The sequence below is a fragment of the Felis catus genome, chromosome B4, assembly GCF_018350175.1.
Source record: "Felis catus isolate Fca126 chromosome B4, F.catus_Fca126_mat1.0, whole genome shotgun sequence".
Classification (NCBI taxonomy): domain Eukaryota; kingdom Metazoa; phylum Chordata; class Mammalia; order Carnivora; family Felidae; genus Felis; species Felis catus.
The window spans coordinates 37,974,571-37,991,692 of NC_058374.1; the positions used below are offsets into that span (position 1 = coordinate 37,974,571).

The 17,122-nt window shown below is 49.7% G+C and overlaps 1 protein-coding gene across 9 annotated transcripts in view; it reads right to left on the reverse strand.

Annotated features, from left to right (window-relative positions):
- IQSEC3 (IQ motif and Sec7 domain ArfGEF 3) overlaps window positions 1-14,624 on the reverse strand; it is a 108,851-nt gene extending 94,227 nt beyond the window's left edge. For 8 of the 9 annotated variants that reach the window (XM_023256643.2, XM_023256648.2, XM_023256645.2 and 5 more), the window contains exons 1-2: window positions 13,975-14,624; window positions 9,309-9,413 (exon numbers count right to left, since the gene is read on the reverse strand). In XM_023256643.2, coding sequence (XP_023112411.1) covers window positions 9,309-9,413; window positions 13,975-14,531 — 662 coding nt within the window. In that variant the 5' untranslated portion in view covers window positions 14,532-14,624. The remainder of the gene's footprint in view (window positions 1-9,308; window positions 9,414-13,974) is intronic. The other variant, XM_023256644.2, reaches the window with a different exon arrangement.
- Between the last annotated feature and the right edge of the window lie 2,498 nt (window positions 14,625-17,122).

Here is a 17,122-nt window from a genome sequence, read left to right on the forward strand (position 1 = left end):
TCCCCACACATTTCCAAACAGCCTGATGGATCCCAGGCGAGCAGATTTGCTGCACCCCTGCACTCTCCCACCTTCCCCACGCCCCACCAACATTTCCGATGTTGCCTCAGACTACTCTCCCTGCAGTCCTTCTGCTCCTGTCTTCCTTGAACAACCAGGTGGGTTCTCTCACCAGGACTCTGCCTCTGCTGAGAGCGCTCACCCCGCCCCCCAACCCGATGGCACAGAATCCCCTCCTCCAGGCCTTTTGCTCAGGTCTTATCTTCTCAGGGAGGCCTTCCCAGGGTCCCCTGTTTGAAATTGTAAACCCCCTTACTCCCAGGTCCCCTTCTCTGTTTTATTTTTCTCCAGAACACCCCTCCCATCAGATGTGCTGTATGGTTTCATCCTTAATCTTGCTTAGTTTTTGGTCTGTCAGCTTCACAAAGGGAGTTGAGGATATTTTGTTCACCACTGTACCCCAGGGCCTGGAACAGTAGTAACTGGCACACAGTAGACAATCAAATATTTGTTAAGTGACAGAACACACATGCCATGAATATACACTTATGTAGAGAAGAAAACAAGCACTTTTAAACCAAGGAACAAAGAATTGATTTCATACTTTGCAAGGACTGGAGTATACTCAGTCAGGGGTGGGAGGTAGGGAGAGTGGTGATGAGAACCTCAGTTTCTTCCTCATATCAGTCCAGGAAGACTTCCTGAAGGAGATGGGGCTTTAGGACCCACCTTCAGCTCATATGAAGGAGATTATAACACCCTGGCAGCTCTCCCAATCCTGATGGCCGTAGGCAACAAAGGGAGCCAAGCTAAAGAGTGGTGAAGACTTTTCAGGTAAGGAAGTACACTTCTTGAATCTTATTTCCACCGCGATTTACCAATGTCTGCAGGAGACTACAGCAGCTGATGGAGGTCCAAGTTGAAATAGCCCTCCTAGGTAATGTGTGCCTACCCACCCACCTCTCAGAAAAACACACCCCAAAGAATTACACAGAAGCAGGCTACCCAGAGCTTGCTTTCCAAACTTGGAGCAGACAAGAAGAAACAATTCAGATTCGCAACCATGCAATGGCATATTTTACAGCTATTATAAAAGAATAAGGTGGCTCTTTTTATATTGAATATGGAAGGATCACCAAATGGATATTAGGCGGAGGAAGCAAGGTACAGAACAGCATATAGCTTACTGTCATTTGTGTAAAAAGAAACACACACATAAACACAAATATATACAAACATTTATGTATGTGTGTGTGTGTGTATTTGCTTGAATGTACATGGACTATCCGTGGAAGGACTCATGGGAAGCTGCTAACAGTAGTTTTTGGGGGTGGCAATGGGGATAAAGGGGTTGGAAACAGGGTGGGGAGACACTTCACTATCAACTCCTGCATTTTTTAATTTTGTGCTATGTATTATTTATTTGAAAAGCGTAATTTAAATTTAAGTTTTTTAATTTTTATTTTATTTTTGAGAGAGAGAGAGAGAGAGAGAGAGAGAGAGAGAGAGAGAGAGAATGAATGGGGGAGGGGCAGAGAGAGGGAGATAGAATCTGAAGCAGGCTCCAGGCTCTGAGCTGTCAGCACAGAGCCTGATGCAGGGCCCCAACTCAGCAACCCGACAGATCGTGACCTCAGCCCAAATCTGACACTTAAGTGACTGAGTCACCCAGGAGCCCCAAGGGTACTTTAAATTTTAAAAAGAGCACAAATAAATTAACAAAATGAAAACCAACAGGGCCAGGTGAAACGTTCAGCATTTTTGGTGTTAAAACGAAAGCCACTTGCACAAGTACAGGCCACCAGAAGTCTGAGGACAGAGTCCTTCAGCCCTCGCTGACCTCACTTGATAGGTCCCACTTGTGGCCAGGGGCTGAGAAAGCCAGTGGGTTCCCAGGTGCCATCCAAAGCTGGGCAGGAACCAGAACCTGCCCTGCTGGTACAGGGTGAGGGAGGGGCTCCCTGTGCCCAGGCTGGTCTGCCCATACCTCCTGGGCTTAGGACTCATTCCTAGCTCCTGTGTTCTAGAAAGCAGTGATGAGGTGGCCACACAGAGCGACCCACAAAGCCACGTGGAACAGGAAGTGGTAGGCTTAGGTGTGTTCTTCTGAAAGGAAAAAAAAAAAGACAGGCGTGGGGGGTGGGTGTGGATCATGGACAGGAAGGCAAGGAAAGGAAGAGATGACCCTTCTTCAAATGTTTGAGGGATTGTGAAGGAGAAGTCGTCCTGTTTGCACCCTCTGGAAGCCACAGGGAGGTAAGGAAGAGCGCTCTGCCTTCAAAAACCACTTTCTGACTCCAAAGGTCCTAAAATAACAGCACCTACTATGCTCTTTTGAGTCCTTACTGTGTGCCAGGCACTTGCCTTGTTTGGTGCTTTATTGGCATTTCCTCTTAATTTCCACAGCAATCCTATGAAGTTAGGACTATCCCTATCCGCATTTACAGATACGAAAACCAAGCCTGTCGCTACTGAGTATCAGCTCATGACGGAGTCAGGATTCAAACCTAGTGCTACAAATGAAGCCATATGCTTCATCATAGGTTGGGCCAGAATCCCAAGATTATGTGATCCTATAAAGCACAAATATAAACACGGGAAGCTAAGTTACAGCCGGGATTCTCTCGCCGACATGTCTTGGGTACATGGGAAGCTAGGGGAGGTGGATGCTGTGCAGAAGTCGGACCTCGGTGGCACCATCCTGATCCCTGAAGCCGCCCCCGCCTTCTCCCCTTCTCCAAAGGGGATCCACTCACACCAGCCTGGGCTGGGGCCTACGGAGGGAGGCCTGGGAAAGGATCTGCACCCACGTGCGGAGCGGTCATGGTCTGGGGCGGGGGGAGCCGGCAGGGCCGCGGGCGGCGGCAGCAGGAGCAGCAGCGGCCGCACGGTGACGCAGCACGGAGGCCCCCCGACCTCCCCCTCGGCTCCCGGGAAGGCGCGGGCGGCAGTGGCGCCGGGGGCGCTCCCAGACGCCGTGGGCGGGCGGCGGTGCGCTCGCGGGGCTGAGTCGGAGGGGGCCGCGGGCGGAGAGATACCGAGGGGAATGGTCACACTCGAGAGACTGGCGGGGGCGCGGGGAGAGGGGACCAGGCAGAGGGGCAGGGCGGCCTCAGGCGGAGGCGCGCAGCGCGAGCGCGGCCAGGCCCCCGGAAGGCGGGCGGGGGCGCCGCGGGCCGGGCCGAGCCCGAGCGCACAGGTGCCAAGGCTGCGCCTCCGGAGCCGGTGACTCAGCGGCGCCGCGCCGGGCGGGGGAGGGCAGGGGGCGCGGGGCGCGTGCGCGCGGGAGGCGGGGGGCGCGCGGCTTCCCCCGGCCGGGGTGCCCGCCCCCGCGGGGGAGCTCAGAGCTCGGCGCGGGGCGGGGCGCGGCGCGGGGGCCGGAGGTTCCATCCTGCTGTCAGCAGCTCTCCAAGCCGCCCACGCAGCCGAAAGCCCGGCGGCACGCGCCCTCCCCATGGAGAAGCCCCCGGGGAAGCGGCCAGAGGAGGAAGGGCTTTCCCCAGGCTTTCCGAGCGAGTTCGGGGGGCAGAGGTTCCTGATTCCTGAGCTCTCCCCTCCAGCTGCTCCCGGTTTTCATGCGAAATCCAGAGGGAGCCCCGTGGAAATTCCTTGGGCACTTACAGCTGGTAGCCTCTGCAGCATTCACCTCGTTCCTCCCCGACCTGCAGGGAACGCCCTACACTGCAGGGGTCTCCTTTTTCTTCTTGAAAGGGAGAGTGAATTCAGTCTCCCTCTATCCCCCTTCCTGAGCTCCCTTCCTAAGGCTCTTATCATTTGGAAGCCACTTTTCACGTGTGAGCGAGGTCCTTCGTGCTGCAGCAACCTCCTAACAGCTCTCCTTTTCGTGGACTTGGCGAATCGAGGGGAGACAGAGTTGAAGAGCTGAGCAAAGAGTGATTGTCCCCTTTGATCAAAGAAAAAAACCAAGGCCCAGAGAAGGGGAAGGATTTGCACCAAGCTTATACTTGGAGTCTGTGAGGGTGGGCACAGCATTCAGAACTCAGGGGTCCTGACTTCGCGGTCAGAGTCCAGCCTGCTTCTGGAATACCCTTGGGCCCCCGGGCCCTCCCTGATTGCCTCTTAGCATTTAAGTTGCCCCAAGAATGTCAAAGATGCCAAATAAGCCGGTTCGGAAGCATCCAGGGTATCTCTGTAAAGACCAGACTGTGCACAGGAAATACTGAAACTAGACACAAGCAAGAGATTCCCAACTGCTTTGCAGACTTTGTGTTGCTGTTGCTGCTTTAAAATAATCATTGGGTTGAACTGATGTGTTGAATGAAAATCGTGGTGCATTGGAATCATTTATCAAGGAAGAAATTGTGGAATTCCCTTGCCTCTCTGCCAGGGATGGGGAGTGTATTCCTGGTTGGAGGCAGGGAGGCAGCTGGTTTGACCTGATGGCTCCAAAGCCCTGAGAGGTCATGTGGTGCCAGGCCCTGGCCGAAGCTACCCAAAGTCAGGTTCAGGGAAAACCACAGGGCAGCTTTCCATGTATCACACCGCTGCAGGCTACTTGAACTTCCAAACACGGTACCTCAATAGAGAGTCTCAGATCCCCAGCCCCTGCACTTGCCCACCCTCCAGACGGCCTTCCTCTCAGGAGCTCACAGCCTTTGGAGGCCAGGTCTCTTTCACACCTGCAACAGAGTGAGGGAGTGGAGGCATTATAGACTCGCCCCATTTTACAGAGGGGAAGACCCAGCAGAAACTGGCTAGCCAAGAGAGATGAAGTAAGTCATGCAGAGAAAGGAGATAGAACCCAGAGTTCTGACAGTATGACCAGAGCGGGGTGTCCTGGGGAAGTGGGGGGAAAACCCGCTGAGTTCTGCTGTGAGACCTGCGTGTCTTTATATGGTGTCCATTGTGATCCATTTCCCCAGCCCAAGTAATCCACTCACCCATGCACAACTGCACCCACTCAGTCCTGCAAGCACGTCCACACCTTATACACATCCACTCACCCTCCCTGCAGTGTCCTGACATTTCCATCAACACAGCTGATACTACCTGGTAGAGAAATAGCAGTAAAGAGGCCTGGAGCTTGAGACTGGTTCCCATTGCATTCTCCCAGGCCAGAATCCAGCCCTCTCTTCTCTTTCCACCTGGACACATGGCCACAGTTTGGGTTTCCTTTCTCTCCCATCATCATAGACCTTTTGCCTATTTCTTTTTTTTTTTTTAATTTTTTTTCAACGTTTTTTATTTATTTTTTGGGACAGAGAGAGACAGAGCATGAACGGGGGAGGGGCAGAGAGAGAGGGAGACACAGAATCGGAAACAGGCTCCAGGCTCCGAGCCATCAGCCCAGAGCCTGACGCGGGGCTCGAACTCACGGACCGCGAGATCGTGACCTGGCTGAAGTCGGACGCTTAACCGACTGCGCCACCCAGGCGCCCCCCTTTTGCCTATTTCTTATACAGCCTTCTGACAAGGCCAAGGGCAGATCAGGGGGGTGGTGTGGGTGGCCCTGAGATGAAACACTCAAAGGGCTTTCTCATGCTTAACTCTTAACACAGCTTCCCAGGCTCAGGACCAGACTGGTCTGGGGTCAGAGGCTGGGGGCAGTGGGAGGGGAGGCTTCTCCATGCTCATAGATAGCTATGGGGGTGGGCTCTATTAGCTGGGAGGAGCCCTCATATGCCTCTCACTCCCCAACTGGCCTTAAGAGCTGAGCCACTGATCTAGGTTCTCATGCATACTAACTGCAGAAACTGGGCTGTTGGGCTTAAGTAGAACCTACTTCCCCTGTGGGGCCTCCCCTCCAGTTGAGATCTTTTTCAGCTTTGACACCATACCCTTGCCTCCCTCCACTCTGCAACTGCTGAGCCGGCCTGGATCGTACATATTAAGAGCTTATTTATTCAGGCAGCATTCATCAAGCACCTACGAGATGTTGAGGTAGCCTCTCATCCCCCATTTGTTCCAGGCCCATGAAGTACCAACCTCTCCTTCCTGTTAACCCTTCCTGTCTACAGGTTCCCACTGCATAGCAAACCCCAATAGAGTTGCCAACTAAAAAAGTATTTTAAGATCCTAAAAAGGATCAAAAGAGACTACCAAGTGTCAGGATGCTCCTTAAGTTCCTGCCTTATGACTTGCACATGAAGCTCACTGAGGAAGTATCCCTCTACAACCCAGATAATTACTTTTCCAAGACACGCCAGTGCAGGAGTGCCATGGGTCCCCCTACCCCTTCGCTTGCCAGATCCAGGCAAAGCAGTGCTGGTTCCCTGAAAAATACAGCAGAGCTGAAAATCATTTAGGCTTTCAACAGCCTCCCCCATGAGCCCTTCAACCTTTTGTGAGCCTCATGCCTGGTCCCTTAGTCAATCGGTGCCACCATGGCATCCTCCTTCCTTATCAAATCGGCTCTTGGACACTGCTCAAATAAAACCTCTTTCATGCTGAAGTGTGAAGGCTGATATAGCTAAATGTGTTGTTTTTCTCCTGTCCTAGGAGAATTTGCATTTTAACAAGGGGGATAACCTTGAAGTATCGTAAGGAATCTCTAATTGTGGAGTTGTTGGCACAGGCAAGCTAGTCTGAAGGCAGAGACCTCCCTGGGTCCCCTGAATCGTAGCTGTAGGTTTGGCCTTGTACGCCCACAGCCCATTACCGTATAGTGTCAGGAGAACCAGATGATGAGTTCTAGGCCCGGTTCTGCCACTGACGCATCTGGAAGCATCAGTAACCTCTCGGGCCACAGTTTTCTCATTTGCCAAATGAGAAGTTTGGACCAAAGGACTTTTTAGTACCTTTCCAGCTCTGACTCCCCCTAAGGGCAGGAGGACCCTGATCCAGCTCCTAAAGCCCTCCAGCCCCTACAGCTGTGGCCAGAGGGAATGGCCTGATGCCAGCACAGAGTGTGGGCAGGGACTTGGACAAGACTGCATGGCCTCTGTCCACAGTAGCCTGCCTGCCTGCTGGTGACAAAAGGTACCACTCAGCACATACACTGGTCCTGCAGAGTTACATAACCCTCCCAGATGGGATATTCCAAACAAAGAGCAACAGCAGAACAGCCCATGCCCCCACGGTGCCCAGGGCCACACATAGCAGGCTTTGCCTGTGGTGGCCTCACAGTCACAACCGCCCTGGGATGGAATTTCAGAAGCCCACTTTCTTTTCTGTTTATTTGTTTGCTTGTTTGTTTCTTTGTTTCTCTTAGATGTTATTTCATCTTAAGAAAGTTCTTTTTTCTCTAGGCTTGATCAGAGAAAGTAGAGCCCTCCCCCAGCTCCCTGCCTTTCCCCTCAACCACCACCCCAAATCCCACAACACATTAGACTCTCCTTTTCTCAGTCAATCTCTGCTGTTGTTTGCAACTTTTTGACCTCAGAGGTAAGCAAAGAGCAGGTCTACCCTTCCATCCCCAGGATGGAAGAATTTGGAAGAATGGATATAGCTTTCATTCCAGGGAAGTTGCAAGCATTCTCCTGGTTCAGATTCCATTCCCCTCACCCTTTACTTTAATCCCTGACAAGTTCATATACTAGATGAGACTGTGGTTTCCCCACTTAGAAAATGGGCAAGGTCATTCTTATCACCATGGGACACTGGGTGATAATTCAGATCCCTTTGATTTCCTTAGGAGAAGTGCAAATAATCTTACAATGATGCAACAGAAGACACTTAGTTGAGTTTAAGGAAGTATTTCCCAACTATAAAGTCATGGGACCTCATCACGGATCACCAAGGGTTAGAGGATTTGTCCTGCTTGGCTGCATTTCAGGGTAAGCTCCACATTCTCATATCTGCAATAGCTTGGGTATGCATTGTCCAAAGGCAGAGGGGTAGATGAGAAAAGGGCACAGGTGGAAAGCAGGCTTGGAAGGATGGAGGAATCCTGAACTTGGGTTCTAGTCTTTCACTGTGGTCTGACTGTGGATGGGCCCTAGGCCCTGGTTTCTTTATCTATTTCTTTATCATTGTAGAAATACTACAATGTATTGAGCACTTACTATGTGTCCTGAACAGTACTAACAAATGATACTATTTAACTTTTAAATTTTACAACAACTCTTCAACGTATATATTACTTCTCATTTTATAAATGAAAAAAACAGAGGCTTAAAGAGGGAAAATAATGAATGTAACGTCTCGTAGATGTTAGAGCAGGATTCATACCCAGATTTGCTTAATTTCAAAGCCCATGTTCTTTTTGAAAATTTTTTTGTAAATGTTTATTTTGAGAGAGCGCAGAGGAGGGACAGAGAGAGAGGGAGACAGAATCCCAAGCAGGCTCTGCATCGTCAACATGGAGCCGGATGCGGAGCTCAAACCCACAAATTGTGAGATCATGACCTGAGCCAAAATCAAAAGTCGGACACTTAACCGACTGAGCCACCCAGGTGCCCCACAAAGGCCATGTTCTTAACCACCTAGGTCTTGAAAATTCTGTGATTCTGTGGTTTCCTTAAGTTCTTTTTAGCCTGAAAAACCTAATTTCTCCCTCATTCTATTCCTGATCTTTGTTTGTTTGTTTGTTTGTTAATGCCCATGTTCCTTGAAATGGAGGTGACCACCTTCCTCCATGGAAACAAGAAACCCTTTCCAGCCTGTATGAGAACCTACACTTTGTGCTTTTCCAGAAGCAGAAGAGGAAGGTGCTGCAGTCGCCCAAGCCTTGGAAATCCTGCCAGATGGCCTTGCATTTGGGGATCTGCCAGGCGCAATGAGAGTGTCCCCAGGACTTCTTATAAGAACCCCCTTACTAAGCAGCTGCTTAGTGTTCAGGGCCATAGAGAGTCCGTTTGGGCCCCAGTGAAAATTTTTGAGGGTCCCCAACAAGGTCAGTCTGTCTAAAAATCTTTACACAGGATTTAAATTCAAGATCCAAGTCTCTTTCTGGACCACAGGTCCTACTGCTGATCCCACCTTTCCCCTCCTTTCCCATATCAGCCTCACTTTCATTAGCTCTCCACCCAGACCTGACCCCGTCTGCCTTTTCACGTAAGTGACCTTTGAAACTCAGGCTGCACAGATATTTGCTGAATCAGCAGAACCAACTGCTGCTCCTCTTGCTTGGTTTCAGGCCAATAGGAAAATGTTCCAGGATGCCTTTGTATGGGGCCCTTATGGTGCTAACTCTGTGGGCCTGGGAAGGGCTTGGGGATATGGAAGGACAGAGCAGGATGGAGCAAGGCACAGGGAGCTTGTGAGGAGGACAGAGACCAGTGGGTTTTCCCTGAAGCAGGGGTAACTTGTTTCTCTTGAATTGTGTTCTTTTTGGATGAAAAATTGGAAAGAGCAGTGGTCTGGGCTCTTGTACAAGCAGGAGACAGAGGATCTTTATAAGTGCCTACTTTGTGCCGGCTTGTAGGTGAGCAAAAAGACACACACTCCTTCCTCTTGGTGAGCCTTCACTCTGGCCCCATTTTCCAGCTGACCGGCAAGAAGTCCTCTTCTTGCTGGGGGTAGAGGAAGAAAAGGAGGATATGCAGTTTGGTGAGCACTGACCTTCTCGTTGCTTCCCCAGCAAAGCAGGCCTTCCAGCTACAGGTAGACAAGGACTCTGAGTATAAAGGCCCTTCTTACTCTGTTGAAAAGGTTTAGCCTAGTAGGAGGTGATTAGGATAGGAGGGACTGTACTTTTAGGGGATGGGATGATGTTCATATGCAATACAGGTATCTCTGTGAATTGAATCTTCAGGGCTCTCTCCTCCTTCCAGCTACCCTTGGCTCTTACTCTTCCTGACATAAACCCTTGACTCCAACCAAGATAACCTCTCTGGGCTCTCAATATGACTTATATGCTCCCCCTTTTCACCCTGTTCTCTTCTGATAGAGGGTGGCTCTAGGCAGCAGCAATCTGCTTATATTTGTTTAGATATTTCTTGATATATGTCTCATGTATGTTGAACAAGGACTATTTGCTTCTTTCCTGTTTTTCCCCAGCACAGGGTGCACAGTTTTGAATGGACCGGACACTAGATAAAATACAGCTGACTGACTGACAGACCTTCACAATCTCTTAATAGCTCTCAGAATGGGCCAGACTTGAGCTGCCATCTCCAGGAGGACAACCCTGACTCAGTAGGAGCAGAGACACCTGCTCCAATCAGCATTTTAGACAACAGGCTAAGAAGCACATCTAATGACTTTCTAACTATCCTTCAGCCTCCAGTCAGTATGATACCATGGAGCTCAAAAGTTGACCTAAGATTTATTTCACGCATAAAGGATGGGAGTAGAGAAGAGGAGGCTTCCCTGGGCAGCTTACTTGGAACCAACGGATAGATAGAAGGAAGAAAATATGGGAGAGAGAAAGAGTTTGAGGGGAGAGAAGAAAGAGGAAAGAGAGAAGGAAGGACAAAGAGAAAGGAAAAAGTGGTGAGGAAGAGAAAGTATAAAAGGAAGACAAAGGATGAAGGAAGAGAAGAGAGGACACGGGCTACTGAGCCACCCAGACTTCATGGCTACTTGGAGGTGGGGAGTAGGAGCTGAATTTGATTCACAATTCAGGAATCTTACCCAGCCTCCAGTAATCCTCTGCTTAAGGGTTGGGGAACACGGGAAAGCCCTGGGATCCACCAGCTCTAAATGCATGGCTGGGTGGGTGTGCAAGCATGTGCTCAGACAGAGGAGCTGTGGTCACACTGAAGCAGTAGCCTCAGGGAGGGTCATGTGCTTCCATGGCAAGAAGTAGACTTTGCCAGATCAGGCTGAGGCTCTGACTCCAGCCAGGAAAAGGGATAATCAATTCTGTAGATGCTGTGAGCCTTGATTGAAAAAATAAAGAGGAGGAAGCTAGATCACTGCTTTCATTAAGAGGCAAAAACAGTGGGGGCTGGAGCTTAGCAAGAGCCAGGAAGCATGCAGAGAAAGAACATTAACCCCTCCAGCATCTTTCTTCCATGGTATGTCTGCACTCACTCACCCCCTCATCATTGCTTCCTTGGCCTGACCTCCAGGGCCACCACCTTCCCATCTCCCTCAGCGAAGAAGGGAGAGAGGCCAGGCTGCATATTAATGCAGATCTGATGACAATTAAATGATCCATTATTTTTTGGTTCCAGGTTCCCCAAGGCTCTTGCCTCTCCTGGATTTGGGCAGGAAGAGGAGTTCTGAGGATAAGAGACAAACTGTGTGGGAAGATAATGCATCTAACACAATGCCTAGGCCCTTGTAATCCGCACTCAACCCTCAGCAACCTCACCAGGGCTGCATTCTTACTATAACGAGGCCAGAGAAGGACAAGTAAAAAATGAGAAAAGATTTCAGTAAAATTATGATCCAAAGACCTCATCTGCCATATCGTCTTCCTACTTCAGCACGCCCAGTAGAGAACTGATTCAGCAGGGAGCTCCCCAGGAGAAACACCAGGGAGAGGGCTGCTGGCTCTGCTCTTCTCCTCATCTCACCCTATCCATAAAGATCTCTCTCTCTCTCTCTCTCTCTCTCTCTCTCTCTCTCTCTCTCTGCCTGCTGGCTGCATCTAGCCCTGCACCATCGAGAGGTATGGGCAGAGGATGACAGCCATACAAAATGGGGGTCACGGGTAGAAAGCAAGGTGGGGCCAAACACGTAGTCAGCAACAATGATTTATTCCTGAGGTTCTGTGGGGGTGGAGGGGGACTTAGGTTGAAGTTAGGCAGAACCGTGGAAAGAAATGAGTGGCACAAAAGGCACAAAAGGCATTCAGCCAGCCAAGATGTCCATGATTCACACCCAAGGGGAGAGAGAGTTGCAGGGAGGAGGTAAGGCATTCTCTCTAAGTATCTTGGTATCCAGCCTCAGAGAGAGCAGAGGGAAAAGCTGGAGGATCTGGAGGAAGGAAGGAGCCACTTGTGGTATTAACCTCTTATTGCCTGGCACAACTTTCTAAGGGAAAGATTTTTAACAACTTCCACTCTCCTCCACCATTCTAATTACTTCTTGTTTTTGTTTTGTTCCTATGGGAAGCAAAAGCAGGACAAAGGAGAAGAAAAGATGAGGACACTATGGTTTGTCTCTGGTTTTGACTTGTGAGGCTGGATAGGAATCCAAGTGATTCCTAAATCCCTGGTTTCCCAGCAAGAGCACCTGGGAAGGAGAGTTTGGGCTCTCTAAGCTACTTTGGGGACCACAGTAAAGTCCTCCAAGAAAAATTAACTAAATCATTCTTGCTCATGCTTCCCTGAAGGGATGAAAAGAAAGTGTGAAAGAGAAGGGAGATATCAAAGGGCATGAGGAGAAGAATCAGGTGAAGAACAGTAATTACCAGGAAACTGTGGCTGCCCCCAGGGAAATGAATGGACTATTTCTTCCCCCTCCCTCCCCCACTTGGGGGAAAAGCCAGGCAATACCTTGTAAGAATATTATCTTTTTTGAACCATGGGCACTGAGGGAAAACTGACTTTCTGCTTTTTATGCCAGATAAGGAAAGAAAACCATGAAACTGAAGGAAGAGCAAATGGGCCGTTGAGGGACCTGGGGAAAAAAGACGCATTTTCTTGGGGCCTGAATCAAGTGCTATACGTCTGCCAAGCCAGATCATCCTGGATCTTCACCCCTAAGATCCCATGGTTCCAGTCAAATCTACCCTGTGAGCTAACATATCCTGACCCAACTTCTCTAACTATGTAGATGTGAGGAGAAAATGAGTTTTTAAGGAATACATCAAATCTTCACAAGTATCTGCAGACCTAAAACATGCTGGGACTGGATGAAGGTGGGATTCTTGGCTCTCCTCCTTCCTCTCCCCACCCCGCTCTTCCTTTAGCATCACCATTGTCAGGGGCAGGTGCTGACTAGGTACTGATTTCCCCTGAGCTGTTCTTCCATGCAGTTCTCCCATCACCTGTATAATCAGAGGAAGGAAGCTGATATGTCACGGCCTTTCCAGTACAGAGGTGGGAATATTCCAATCCTCTTTCATCTCTTCTTCCCATGTCCCTAGTTCACAGACACTGAAAGTAAAGAGCTTGAGGTTCTAGAGTCTCTCCCTGGGGTTAATGAGTATATCTCTCTCAGGACCCAACATGAGGATTCCTATTATCACCAGATAACCAAGCGGAAACAAGATTTGCAGTCACCAGCCATAACAGAGAGATTTAAACATCCAAATACCAACAATTCCTTTTGTCAACTATCCCTTTCATCATTGTTCCCTTTCCACAATTGCAACCACCCTACACAGAAATCCTCCTTGAGTCAGAGGAAAAAGCTATAGCCAGATTGAGACCTCAGGCTATAACACAGTCCTCCACCGGCTTGGTGGGATGTGTCTTTGCACCCCTTTAGTTCTATGGGGATTCAGAAGAAAGATGCCCACTCAGGTCAGAGCAGAGTAAGCTTCCCCCAAAGAGCCACTCCTGGCTTTCACTCCCACTGCATCACTTAAAGAGCCAGACTCGTTCCTCTGGGAAATGCTTTCTCTCACCCTTTATCTTCCTCTACCTCCAGCTCCCCTGCCTTCTCACATACCTGCTTTTCAACTGTATCCCCTGCATCCTAAATTTTCTCAGATTCCAATTCTACTCTGCCTAGACCCTAGCCGTTTTAAAGCTCTTAACATGTCTCTTTGCCAAGCCTCTGTCTTTTTCATATCTCACTCTCCATTCAAATAATTTTACTACCCAAACTCCCTTCCAAATTTTTCCTAACTTAAAAAAATTCAACTGTTCTTTTTTCTTTGGTTTAATTTCCACCCAAACTTCCTTCCAATCTTGTCCTCTTTAAAACCTCTTTAAAACCGGTATCCCCAATAACCTAAAACCCATTTCTTTCCTCCTCTGCCCCCAGTAATGGTCTGGATGCTCTCTTTTGCTCCAGCATCCCCTCAGCCCTCTCAAACACTGATATCAATCCCTCTTTTCCCCCAAATCTCCTTGACACACTTCTACCTCCAAGCATCTGCTCATCTCTTCACTTCAGGTTACTCTAGTCCTTCAGACTCTTAGGTGCACCTGGTTTTCCCCTTATCTCCTCCTTTTACCCATTTGCTTCCCTGTCTGTCACAACAGTCCCCATCCCTTCTTCCCCACTCACTCGGGTCTCCTGCTCAGGACGCCCTTGCCGAGGGCGGCGGGGGATTTGTGCTGAAGGAGGGTTCCAGCGGCAGTGCAACAACTCGGGGGACGCTCTTTCTCCTTGTCGGCGACGGCCCCGGGCGCCACTGGGTGCTGGTGGGGAGACTGGGGTGCGTGAGCCCTGCTGCTGGGGCCCGGCTGGGGCTGCACCAGGAGCTGTCCGTGGTGCTGAAGCGGTGGCTGCTCCGGCGCAGGCTGCGGCGCGGCGGGCGAGAGCTGTCCGTGGTTCTGGAGCGGTTCCTGGGCCCCAGCGGCGGCGGCGGCGGCGGCTGTGGCCGGGGTGACGGGCAGCGGGGCTGGAGACGGAGGGACGAGCCCGGGCGGAGGTTGGGCTTGCAGCAGCTGCTGGTGCTCCCACAGGCTGCGGTTCTCGGCGCTTAGCTCGTCCAGCCGCCGCTCCAGCTCGTCGATGCGCTGGCGCTGGGTGTGGATGAGGCTCTGCTGGTTCTGCACGATGGCCGTGAGCTCCTTGAGGTAGAGCACGGCACGCACCGGGTTCTCCAGCAGGCTCTCCATGCCGCCCGCCGCCGCCTGCGCCCTGCCTGCGCCTTGGCGGGCGGCGGGGAGCGCGAGGGCGCGCAGGAGCCGAGCAGCCCCAGCGATCCGCTCACCTCCCTCTCCAGCGGGCCCAGCCTCCCTCCCAGCCGCCGGCGCCGCGTCACGGCCACACAGACATTCACACACGCACCGAGGGGCGGGACCGCGGCGCCAGGGCCCACCCACCCACCCTCCCACCTCCGGGCTTCGTGAGGAGTCTCGGCCTCCTGCAGGGCTGAAAGGAGAAAAGGGAGACGACTGAGGGAGTCGGGCGAGGGGAGGGTGGCGCGGGGGCAGCATAAACGAGAGACTGGAGATAGATAAATCAGGGGAGAAAAGGAAAGCGGCTGAGGTAGATGTACCTGTGCTGTGAGAGTGCGGTGGGACGGGTAGGAAAAGAGAAGCAGATAAGGAAAGAGGGAAAGAAGAGGGAGACTGAGAGAATGTTGGGGGCGGGGGAGAGAGAAAGTGGCAAAAGGAAAGAGAAATGTATTTAAAACGAGGAAGTCATGGGACTCTGAGAGGTCGTGATTTCTGTTTCCTATGTCCAGCCATCCCAGAGGTTAGGGGTCATCTTAAACACCTTCTGGAATGCATGGGTGGTTTAGTAGGTTGAGCCTTGACTTTTGCTTTCGCCCAGGTCATGATCTCACAGCTCGTGAGATGGAGCCCTGCGTTGGGCTCTGCGCTGAGAGCAGGGAGCCTGCTAGAGATTCTGTCTCCTCTCTCTACTCCTTCCCCGCTCTCTCTCTCTCTCTTAAAATAAATAAATAAACATAAAAAATATTTTTTAAAAATTTGAAAAAGACCTTCTGAGGAGAAGTCACACTTGCCCCTTTTGTACTAAACAATATATTCTCTTGGGGAATTCCCTGAGACACAAAAGTCATAGAACTATAGGGGACCCTAGAGAACATCTAGTCCTTCATTCAGCCAAGAGGAAATTTAGGGTGAGAAGTCTGTTTATGCTGGGTGTTCTCTGGACAAAACTGTCCTCAGGACAATTTTGGCCACTCTAATATGAACATGAACTAAATATACCAAACCCTGTGTGTCATGGGTTCATGCTTCCAGAAACTTCTGAAGAGATTATTCTGTGTGAAAAGCAATTATGGGGGCACCAGAGTGGCTCAGTCAGTTGAGCAGCTGACACTTGATTTTGGCTAAGGTCATGATCTCACGGTTCATGAGATCGAGCCCCACATTGGACTCTGTGCTGACAGTGTGGAGCCTGCTTGGGATTCTCTCTCTCTCTCTCTCTCTCTCTCTCTCTCTCTGTCTCTCAAAATAAATGAATTAATTAAAAAAAGAAAAAACATTTATGAAATGCATCCTCCTAACAAACACTGAGCTAGGTGATGGTAAGATCAAGATGACTAGGACAGAATCTTTGGCTTCTTGAAGCTTACAATTAAGTAGGTGAAACAGGTAGTAAATACTTAATTTTGATATATGATGGTGGTTGTATGTTATAAGACAGAGATATGCCCAGAGTGCTACAGGAGCCCAACAGCTTGGAGTATCTAGGAAAGTTTCTTGCAGAAAGTAACACTTAAAGTGGAAAGGATTTTCCAGAAAGGGGGAACAGAATGAGCAAAAGATCAGAGATATAAATCAGCATGAACTGAATAATTCATAAATTACTACAACAAATGTACATGAAACACCCATTAATTGCTAAGTAATGTACTAGGAACTATGCAGGCTATACCTAGCACAGATAATAAATTTATGGTTTCTATAATCAAGGAGATTATAATCAAATACAATAGGTATGGTGTGCACATGAACAACTAAAATACAAATCAAAATTTCTGTGAGAGCTCTTCAAGCCAAGTGCCATAGGAGCTCAGGGGAGGAATAGATTGTGTTTGACTACGGTGATCTGATCAGGAAGAGGTGTTATTCAGCTAAGCTATGAAGGATGGAAAAGATTGCAACAAGTAGACAGAACGGGGGAGCGGGGCAGAAGATAGAGAAGATATGTGAGACAGCAGGAAGGACTCAGGAATGAAATAGAGCACTTTAATCTAATTTGGCAGAGAAATGACCTTTTCCTCTGGGCTATAAGTCCTCTTAGCATATCTGTTACTGTACTGCTCTACTCTCCACACAGGTTGTGTTCCCCCAAGGTAGGCCTATCTGTGAATACCATGTGTCCAGTGAGCTGGGCCAGCCAAGCCTATCTGGTGCCAGACTTGAATGACCTTATGGGAAAGGATATGTGCTCTGCAAATATATTGGTTTCTCTGCACCTGCAGTATGTTTTTATTTTGCTTTCCTCCCATTTATTTTCCTAGGAAATTTCCTTTTGTAAAGAATGAAGGAAGGAGGCTTATCCACAGCTGAGCCAACAGTTAGGAGAACAGAGTACCAGGGAGGATCCTTCGGTAATGATCCCCCAACTAAAGAATGGGAGTTGAGGGATAGAACGAGGGTACACAAAAACTGAAACACTTTTCTCCTGAATTTTCTTTGCTTGTCTAGTTGATTTGTTCTTCATGGGTTGGGTGCTCATAGAGACAATACTATTTCTATAAGTAAAACAGCCTGCATTATTATCCATAGGA